A 10,500-nucleotide genomic window follows, 5' to 3' on the forward strand; every position below is an offset into this window, starting at 1 on the left:
TCCCCAAAATTACCCCCCCAAAAACAAAAAAAAACAAAAAAAAAAAATTATGTGCGTCGACCCTTACGTGGACTCGAAGTTTTTCCTTGACCAATCGTGTTGTTCCACGTCATCCCATCTGGATCCACCTCGCCAGTTGAGTAGGATTAACTATCCCCGGTATGTGGGCCCCCTCGGTCTTCAATAAGCTCGCCACCTCAGCGTAGCTCTTCGTCTGCTCGTGCTCCTTCTTCTGCTGCAGGCTCGGCTCCTGCTGTTTTTGTTGTTGTTGCCGACGTCCTTCCGGCTTCGTCCAGCCGGCCAAAGCCACCGCCTCGGCTCGAGCCGGATCATACTTCTGACCGAACAACGTCCCCTTCGATAAGAACTCGTACGCCATGTACCCGGCTAGCAGCCGATTCGGACAAACTGGCTCACTGGAAACGGCTTTAGAACTGATTGACTTTGCTGTTGCATTAGCCGCGGCTTGAGCCTGAGCCGGATCCGGAGCCGATAGCTTGAATGGATAATGGGCTTCTCTCTCTTTTCGCTTTCTCGACGGCCCAGGCGTCAAAATCCTTCGCGGGTGGTTACTCATCACATGCCACGTCAGCAAAAAATTCCACTAATATTTTTCTATTTCCCAGGGAGACAAAAGTCAAATTGCGATTCGAAAGACGGGCAAAATCGTCCAATGATTTTCTGAGGGTAAAACCGTCAAATCATGCTTTTGGACTTTTAGCGAGAGGTTAACTAAAACTTCTACACGTGTCCAAGCCGTTAAAGTAACTGGTGAAGTTAACACCGTCAAGTTGCAGGGTAAAATAGGAAATTAGAAGGGGTGGACATTTAAAGTATTTTAAAAAAATCGTAAGCGAAAAATGTGGAAAAAAATTGAAAATATTCTAAAAAGTTCAAAACTTCAAATAAAGGAAAAAAACGACAGAGACAGACAGAAAGAGAGAACAAGAGAGAGGCGGTTATGGAAAAATCAGGATCCCGGCGACAGGTGACCGGAAAACAGAAATCCGGCGGGATCTATTGTACGGACGTCGGTGAGGAATACGGCGCCGGCGGTGATTAACGGCCGAGGAAGAATTTGAGGGACTAAAGCGAGAGAAAACAAAATAGAGAGAAAGAGAGAAATGGATTTTTATAGAAGAGGGGAGAGGTAGAGGAGAGAATGAGCAAGAGGAATGGTCCAGTTAATTTATATGGTTTCGCGATTGTTAAATGTCCCCATCTTTTGCAAGAAATAACGAGGATGCCATTACTTTATCATAAAATGACGTAAATGTCCTTCATTTTGTAACTTGTCAGTTGCAGCGCTTTTGTTTCCGTTCCATCTGTCGTTTCTAAACTTTCAGATAGGGTTTTGGTATGAATTTACGTTCCTGCCCTCAGCAGCTCAAATTAGACGTTAAAAAAGAGAGGGGTATTGCTACTGTGCGTCGGCTACACCGTCCATCCTTCACTAGTTTTTTTTTGTTATCCGTAACAAATTTTTCTACTTTATGATAATAACATTACCATTACATTTAACAAGTTTTCGTAACATAAATTGCATAAAAATTTAATTGCAAAAAAATACGGTAAATACATGTACATATAATAAAAAATTTATTATTAATAATACAAAACTTGTTACTAATAACAAAAAAATACAATAAATATATAATACAGCATTGCACCTTAGTCGCATTCAAAAGAGATAAATTTTATTGGGGTCCATAATGCTTCATTGTCCTTAGGATGGACCATTGTTTGTGGAAACTAAGGCTATTGGATAAATAGCAATATAAAGAGACAAATTTGCTTTCAATTTATTCGTTACATGATTAATTTGAAATTGGAAATTGTTGGTATGAATAAGTTAAAGGATCCAAAACGATTTTAGGTAATTTTATGTTTAGGACCACTAATTTGTACTCTTAAGATCTTGCGTACAAGAGTTTCATCACGTTCATTCAATGAAATCATATTACGTACATAACAAAATTGAGTCAGAAAAAAAAATAATAATATGTACATAACAAAATTTGTTGAATGGGTTATATTGATGATGAAACAATTAGCTTGTCTCTCCTAAAATTTTGTCCATGTGGCAATGATTATTACGATTCATATGTGATTTGTGTTTGATTTTAATTAAAATTCGTTCACTATATGATCGAGAAATTCTCATTAATTGATGAATAAAAGAAATTATTACCTTACACCTTTTATGTACGTAATCTACTTTGATCTTTATTCCTTCCCATGTTTTGAGTTTTCTTAACTTTAAAGGGGATGGTGTTAAAATAATATAAATCTAGTAATGGGATAAAATAATCTTTTTTTTCAGACTATGTTAATAAATAATGGGTAAAAGCTTGTTTAGTCCCTATATTATGAGGTTAGTGTCCATTTAGTCCTTGTATTTTTAAAAACACCTCAAAACGTCCCTGCTACTAAATATTGACACTCATGCCATTATTTTTTATTATTTTTAACTTGTTTTTACAATATTACACTTTTACAATAATATTTCTTTTTTGGATATTAATAAAAAATTAAATTATCAAATTAAACTCAAAAATAAAATAAAAACAAAAAATGTATATATTAATTTTTGTGGAAGCTCACGTATGTTTAAAAAATTAATATCGTAAAAAATTACATTATTAATTTTTTTAGAAAAATTAATATTTTAACTCAAGAGTGTGTTCCACAAAAATTAATATATATATTTTATTTTATTTTATTTTTTGGTGTTAAACTGGTAATTTATTTTTTTCTTTTTAATAATGTCTAAAAAAATTATTACAATAGGGCAATATTATAAAAATAAGTTAAAAGTAACAAAAGATAATGGCAAAAGTGTCAATAATTTAATGGTAGGGATGATTTGAGATATTTTTAAAAATATAGGGACTAAACGGACACTAACTTCAAAATATAGGGACTAAACGAGTTTTTACCCATAAATAATATTAGGATAGCGATTGTTATTGTCAATAGATTATCCATTCAATAAATACCATGTAACATGACACGTCATTTTAAATTATACTTTTTAGTTGTATTACCATATATATGTAACTAAATAAAAAATTTATAATCCTTTCAAAAAAAATTATAAATGTCAAAAAATTTAGTTTTCAAATAAAAATTAACATATGTAACTCATATGAGTTTCGCGTGTCAAACCGTCTGAAGTTTGAAGTGGTGCAATAAATATAAGGTGCGAAATTACTCATGGATGGGAGATGAATATAAATCGTCTCATGCAAATGAGATTTGATTCTAAGTTTTTCAATTACGCGATTTCAAATTTTAAATCGAGATCAAGATTCAATGGTTCAAATGGTGTAGAATGCTGTAATAAATGTTATTTGAAGAGGGAAAAAAAATCATGTTATCATTTTGTTGAAGGGGGGCATGTCTAATGATTTATTTCATGAAAGTAAAGGGCTAGCTGGTCGTGAGTTACTTGATGAATTATTAAAATCAAATAGACATTACATCACTCAATACGATTAGGAATTTCTTCTTTTTTTTTTTTTACTTCTTTGTCAAAAGTAATTAAAATTTTCATATCGGATATTATTCATATGAATGAACTTAAAGGAAGATTAAAAAAAACTTAATTCTCTATTATAATCATCATACAATGAGCAATTTTAAGAATTTTAATATTTAAATCTTAACTTAAGTTCCAACTAATATGGGATTTATTTATTGAATAGTGGTTATGTTGTTTTACAAGTTATAAAATCCATCATCTAATAAATTAATGATACATAGTATTGGAACTCAAATGTTAGGATCCCTAACATTATTATTGTACAATTTCACAATACTTTACTAATTAAAATTGATAAATTATAAACTTTTTTTAACTTATTTTGCAGTAGATCTTAGGCTTTATTTGGAATGGAGGTTGGGCAGCTGAATCTTAAAAACTACAGTACTAAAATGTTTTATAAACACTAACAATTATAACTTGAAGTTGAGTTGATTTGATTTCACAATTATATGATGAAAAACATATGATATCTTTATTATTTTTGTCAAAATTATAATTTAAACACTACACACTATTAACTTTTATTTTATAGTTATAATATTTTTTTCACAATAACAATAGTTTAAAAATTAAAACGCTTCAATACTAAAAAAGGTTTTAATTTATTTTATACAACAAGAGCAAATTATGTTATAAGCCACAACATATCCAAAGTCCAAACGGGCCCTTAAACATAAAATGTCCACGAAATGATAATCATCCAGGCATGCAACGAAATTATAACTTTATACTAAAAATAATCTTAATTAAGACGCCACATTGAGACTCGTTAATTAATAACATCATCCAATTAATAATCATGAAATTGGACATCAATGAAAATTCTTATCAAGTCAAGTATATGAATATATACCGATCTTAGGTCTACGGGATTTTAATAAATAGGTAACAACATTCTAACTCCTTTGTTAAAAATACAAATTTATTTATTTATAGTAAAATAATGTTACCACAAGTTTTTCATAAATATTATATTTTTCAAAAGGTTGAGGAGTGGAAAAAACTCATTAATTTTATAATTTTATACTCTCTTAGGATTCAAACTCAGTAGATCAGTCAAATTAAGTAATTTGAAATCTATTCGTTCTGTTATTCCAATGAATATCTAACTAATCAAAAATTTTGAATACATCTTTTTTTCTTATTTTGTTTTTTTGAAAAAAAAAACACTAACATCTTAAATCTACTTTGACTAGAGGGTTTTTTGACCTTTCAAACAAATTGTAAAATCATAAGGCTATATTTGTCAATTAGAAAAATATGAAGGGTAATCAAGTCATTTAATAGTAAAGGTCGGATGAGTGCGTGTGTGGAGAGGAAACGAGGGAATCCTGGGACGGTGACCAGTCATTTTCTCAATATGCTGTCTACTCCATAATCTGACAAGTGGCAAAATCTCAACCCTCCATCTTCTCAGTTGCATTGGCACTGTTGTCTTTTGCTGTTTTGTATTTCGTAATTTTTAATCCGGAGCACAATTAGACCCATTAACTTATAAAATAACATATATTTTAATTTATTAACTAATTAATTTTAAAACAAAATATTTTAATTAATTGTAAAAAAAAAACATTGATGTTTAATCTCATTTGTACAGATGAGAAAGCACGAAATGAATTGATTTTCATTCATGCAATAATTAAAAATAATAATATTAATTTTTTTTAATTAAAGATCTAATTTTGAGAAGGCTCGCCAGTAGATATAAACTTTTGATACATAAGAACCGTGCTATGATTTTACAATTAATTATCATGTGTTATCTCAACCAACATAAGACTTATTCATAACACATCATCCGCCCACAATCTATCTAAATCAAAACGCGTGTGCATTATTTATTTGATAATTTACTAGTTATGACGATAATTACGATATATGATTACGATGTTAAACATGTGACATGATTTATTGGATGGCGAATTATTTATTTCAAAAGTATTTTAAGTTTTATATTCTTATTCATGGTATAATTTGCAAGATTTAGATTAGATACATGCCGGTACGCACGTTAACACATAATATCAGTCCTCTAAAATGTCAATTTGAAACCCAATTTCTTTTATTTCACATGGATCAAATCGTGATTATTTGAGACGAAATAAAAACAAAGTTTTTTTTATTATTCGCAAAAGGAGAATCATTTAAGATACGTTTATATCTTTAACACTACCAAAACAAGCATAATGCAAGCACAATCAAACAACTGAACTCTCTGCATCAAGTAATACTTTTTTTTTTTATTTTTCTGGTAGATTTTGATAAAGCTAACATACATAAGTTAACTTATTTTTATCTGACTATTATAAGAAATCAAAACAAAACTAAAAATAACAGATTAGGACTTAGGGTGCGTTTGTGATTAATGTTGGGCAGCTGTAACTTAAAAACTACAGTATTAAAGTGTTTGGTAAACACTAGCTGCTGTAATTTGTAAGATATGTTGATATAATTTTTCACTTATATAATGAAAAATATATTATATTTTTAATAATTTTGTCAAAATTATTATTTAAAATTTATATTTACTACATATTATTAATTTTTGTTTAATAATTATAGTTTTTTTTTTCCACATCAGTTATATTTTAAAAGCTACAACACCTTAATCCCAAACGAAACCTTACAAATATTAACTTCTAAAGATTTATAGTGCATTTACTTCCTAGATTGAGAAATCGGAATTATTGACACCGTTTACTTCGCAAGATGGAGACAAGAATTGGAATTGGAATCGGAATCGGAATCGTGGGACCCACCAAAATTAGGAACATGGAATGGGAGATTGATTCCCAATGAGAATAGTGGGAATCAATCTTCTATTCCCATGATTGACCATTCCCCCCCCCCCCCCCCAAATAAAAATACCCATTTTGTCCTTAATTAAAAAATTATTATAACTAATTAATTAATATATTAATGTTAGTTCTTGCTACTATTAACGATACAAATTTTTACAAATAATTAATATATTGATAATAATGATTAATAATAACATTTTTTAATAAATTATCACAATAATTAAAACATAAAATAATAATTATGACAATAGTTCATTAAGTATATTTTAGTAATTTGTTACGAACTTACGATCTAACTCATTTTGATTCTTACAGTTCAAGTAAACAATTTATTCTGATTTCATTCCACATTCTCATTCCAGGCAGTTCCCATTCTAGTTCATTTCAATTACAGTTTAGTAAACGCACCATTAATTACATTTTCCTTTAGTAAGTAGTTATTATTAATGTTTTATGGTTCAAAATGTACAATCAAGTAAGGAATAAAATAATAAGAGAATATGATCCCATAACTTTTTTTATTTTAAGTACTATCAGTGACAATTAATTTCTCTTTCCACTCATATGAACAAGATTCAATCCCAAAACCATTTAGCAAATGCATGAAATAAAATACGAATTTTCTACATGAAATAATATCGTTAGCAGAATGCTGTAATTACAACCATTGAGGTTGCTTTTTTCATGAAGTGGCATTCAATTTAGTAGGAGAGTGATTCAACTTCTCCACTTGAACGTTTACAGAGAATTCTCATTTTAAGCCATGGTAGCTTCGTATCCAGTGATTCAATTGTACGAAGAAAGTTAGTGGTACCAATTTTCACTGCAGCCATATTTCCAGAAAGAATAATTTAGTTGCAGATTGTTTGGCAAAAATAAGAGTTGCTTTGGTCATTATATATCTGGTGAGATATTCCATTTGCCCCTACTCAAAAGTTTTTGCTGGAAGATTATCTTAGGGATTACCTGGTTATTAGTTTACTTAGTCGTTTCGTAATTCAACATTATTATTCTTTTCCTCCTTTTCTTTCTTTTTTTAATTTATAAAATTTGCATTATTCATCCAAAAAGAAAAAAAAAGAAAAAGAAAAAAGATCATTAACATATATATACATGTAAAATTTGAAAATTGCGATCGGACTATGAACTATTCTTTTATTTATCATGACTTCAATAAACTTGAGCATTCTAATTTTTTTTCCCCTTCACTAATAATTTACAGCTCTGCTTGAAACAATTATGCATAACATACTTAATCTATACATAACTTAAAATTCCAATATATAGTTTAAGAAAAATAAATTTTAATTTACGAGACACCAAAAGAATAGGGTTTTAAATTTAACAAGCAATCCATATATAGCTTTCCGAGTTTTTATTTTTATTTTTATTTTTGTGTTATATCCATCATTATCGAAGTCATAAAGAAATAAAAAAAAGACTACATTTATTCGGAAGAAAATTAAATTAAAATTTACTTAAACAAGCATTGATGGGTTGGGTTGATGTGAAATTATATTGTCTCATTCGAGTGCTTTCCCTCGAAGATTAAACATTAGAAATATATACACATACGGTGCACATATAAATGGTTAGCCGGTCCACATCAGGTCCCGGGATTGGGAAATATTTGGTCTCCCCCCGCAATCGATATGAATATTTGACTTTGTCAATTGTGTTGTGCTTGCTAGCTAGCTTAGCTTAGCTTTAGCTACATACGTTCGATAAAATGAAATTAGAAATTATATATATTGTAACTATTTGCCTAAGATAAGAATGAATATTATAGTAAGCAAAAATTAATAATATTCAATAAGAGCCATTCCCGTTATGGAAGCTTAATCTTATTATAATATATTAAAGCTCTTTGAAGTTTCAGATATCATTACCAATTTGGTCATGATTCTTGGATTATTGGATGTGAAGTAATTAATTAAACAATTATTCTTTTGCACTTTCTATTACGTTGCTACCTGTTTTATTGCCCACTTTGTACCCTTTTTTTTCTTTCTTTTTTCCTTTTTAAAATAAAATATTCTAAAAGTATTTTAAGGAGGAAGCAAGTTGGATGCAAAGTTCAGCATGCAAAAGATACTCTTTGGAGAAAGCGAGAGAGAGAGAATTAACGAGAAAATAATTTTTTTTTTTTTTTTTTGGTCATCCATTGTATTTCTGTATAAAATTTATGAAAAGCTATAAATTCCAAAAAAAAAAAAAAAATGAAAAGCGAAAATGTTATAGATTCTTGCAAAAAGGCTTTAAAAAGGAACATTTCGGCCTGAGGCGCATTTATTCTGAGCCCTAGACTTAAGGCCTTGGGCCTTCCGCCCGTCATTCAAGCCGATATGAGTTAGAAATTTAAAATTTATTTTTAATTGAAATTACTTAAATAATTTAACAAGAATTAATTCATTTTTTTAATCAAAATTCAATTAAATACTAAAATAAATAATTTTTTAATAACATTTTTACACCCCATATCATAATTTATATTTATATTTTAAATTTATTTTAAATTTGAATTGAAAAATAAATTTATTTAAGAAAATTATAAGAGTTTAGAACTAAGAAAATTATAAGAGTTTAAAATTTGTATACAATTTTAAAAAATATTTGTTTGGGTAAAATTATTTTATCAATTAAACTGAGAAAATTTTAAGAAGTAACATTCAAAAGGAAGGAATTTTAGAGAGATGTTAAAAGCTATATATTCAAAATGAATATGATATATCAGTCCATTTAAGGAATAATTGAAATGAATCCTATTATTTTGACACAAAAAAAAAAGAAAGAAAGAAAAGAAGTTGCTTCTTCTCCTCACTTCAGCTGTATTAAAACCCGGACGATCTTTCAATTCGCATTACTAACTTTGCAGGTTTCGTTACAAATTGGTTTGTTAATTTGCCACAACCAAATAATCAGTTAATATGCAATCTTCGATCAAGTGCCTGGTCAGGTTTTGAACAAGTTCCATTATACGCGATTATTCTCATCGCTGTAGTTAGGCTCTCGTAATGCAAGTTCAGAAATGAACGCTTTTGATTTGCAACATTTATCGAAGACACTGTATATATATTGTGTTCGATTTTCATGTGAAAGTTTTATTTCAATTTCTTGAGCTGTTTAACTTTGACTTCTCATCCGGATCTATGTTTCATGTGAGAGGAACTGTTAAAACTTATGCTCAATATAGAATTTTCGATAATATAAGGTTCATCAATTCATTTACTAATGAGTTGACAGAGAGTTTTGGTATGCTAGGGAGACTCTTTTCACATTGGAGAGAAAGAATGTTGAGACAAGAGTATAAACTTTGAGCAACTATAAATTTTATGAACTAGCTTTTGATCATGAGTTAAGCTCTTATACGGTAATAAAAGTCAAATTATCCATAAGTGGGTCACACACATTATGTAAATAAAACATAAACAACCTGCAACTCATGAACATACTTTTAAGTATGATACCTCCTTGAATAAAAGACTAGTTTGGTTCTTAGATTTTTTTTTTTTTTTAAAGAGAAAAGGTAGAAGAGTGGGCAAGACTAAACTAATTTGTAATCTCTTACCTTGTGAGAATTCAAACTTAGGTGGCCAGCTCAATAAGCGGCTTGAAAATCATTCGACTAAGCTCTAAATGACAATTTTAGTTCTTAAATTTGTTATTCATGGATTCCGCATTCCCATTGCTTCTCGATGAGTTCTTCAAAGGAGTCTTTACTGAATTTTTTTTTCTATATTTAATTCTCTCCTTGGGTTGGCTTCTATAGACTCAGCATTTAGGTTTAGATTAAGACCAGGCATCGTATATATCATCATTGAGCTCTGGTAACTGTACGTGGACACAAAATTTATTTGCTAGCAACTGTAAGTGGACACCAAAATTTATTTATTTTAAAACGAGAAAATAAAATGATCAATTTTAATATCAACTCAAATCTAGGAACGTGACATGTTGGTATTTACAGACAAAATGAAGGGGCTCAGCTACTAACTCGTTTTCTGCTTGTTTGATAAGAGCCATTAATAATGTGTTTGAAAATGGAGGATTTTTATTTAAAATGCAATAACTTCTTCATCTACCAAGCACATGCGTTCGTCCATGCATGGATAAGCAATAAGAGAACCTACTTTGGATTCAAAATCCTATAAA

At 29.5% G+C, this 10,500-nt stretch overlaps 2 protein-coding genes across 2 annotated transcripts in view; one reads left to right on the top strand and one right to left on the bottom strand.

The window, feature by feature from the left end:
* Nucleotides 1-109: 109 nt before the first annotated feature.
* LOC18032039 lies at nucleotides 110-577 on the bottom strand. The gene has a single exon (XM_006420228.2). The coding sequence runs from the start codon at nucleotides 575-577 to the stop codon at nucleotides 110-112; it is 468 nt and encodes a 155-aa protein (XP_006420291.1).
* A 384-nt stretch (nucleotides 578-961) lies between these two features.
* The window catches only part of LOC112098850 (glycine-rich cell wall structural protein-like), a 10,161-nt gene continuing 622 nt past the window's right edge, over nucleotides 962-10,500 (top strand). The window contains exon 1 of the mRNA XM_024185317.1: nucleotides 962-1,055. Coding sequence (XP_024041085.1) covers nucleotides 962-1,055 — 94 coding nt within the window. The remainder of the gene's footprint in view (nucleotides 1,056-10,500) is intronic.

The sequence above is a fragment of the Citrus clementina genome, unplaced genomic scaffold (assembly GCF_000493195.1).
Source record: "Citrus clementina cultivar Clemenules unplaced genomic scaffold, Citrus_clementina_v1.0 scaffold_9, whole genome shotgun sequence".
Classification (NCBI taxonomy): domain Eukaryota; kingdom Viridiplantae; phylum Streptophyta; class Magnoliopsida; order Sapindales; family Rutaceae; genus Citrus; species Citrus x clementina.

Coding starts and splice junctions, on each gene's coding strand:
- LOC18032039 (XM_006420228.2), bottom strand. CDS start 577: ATGAGTAACCACCCGCGAAGGATTTTGACGCCTGGGCCGTCGAGAAAG.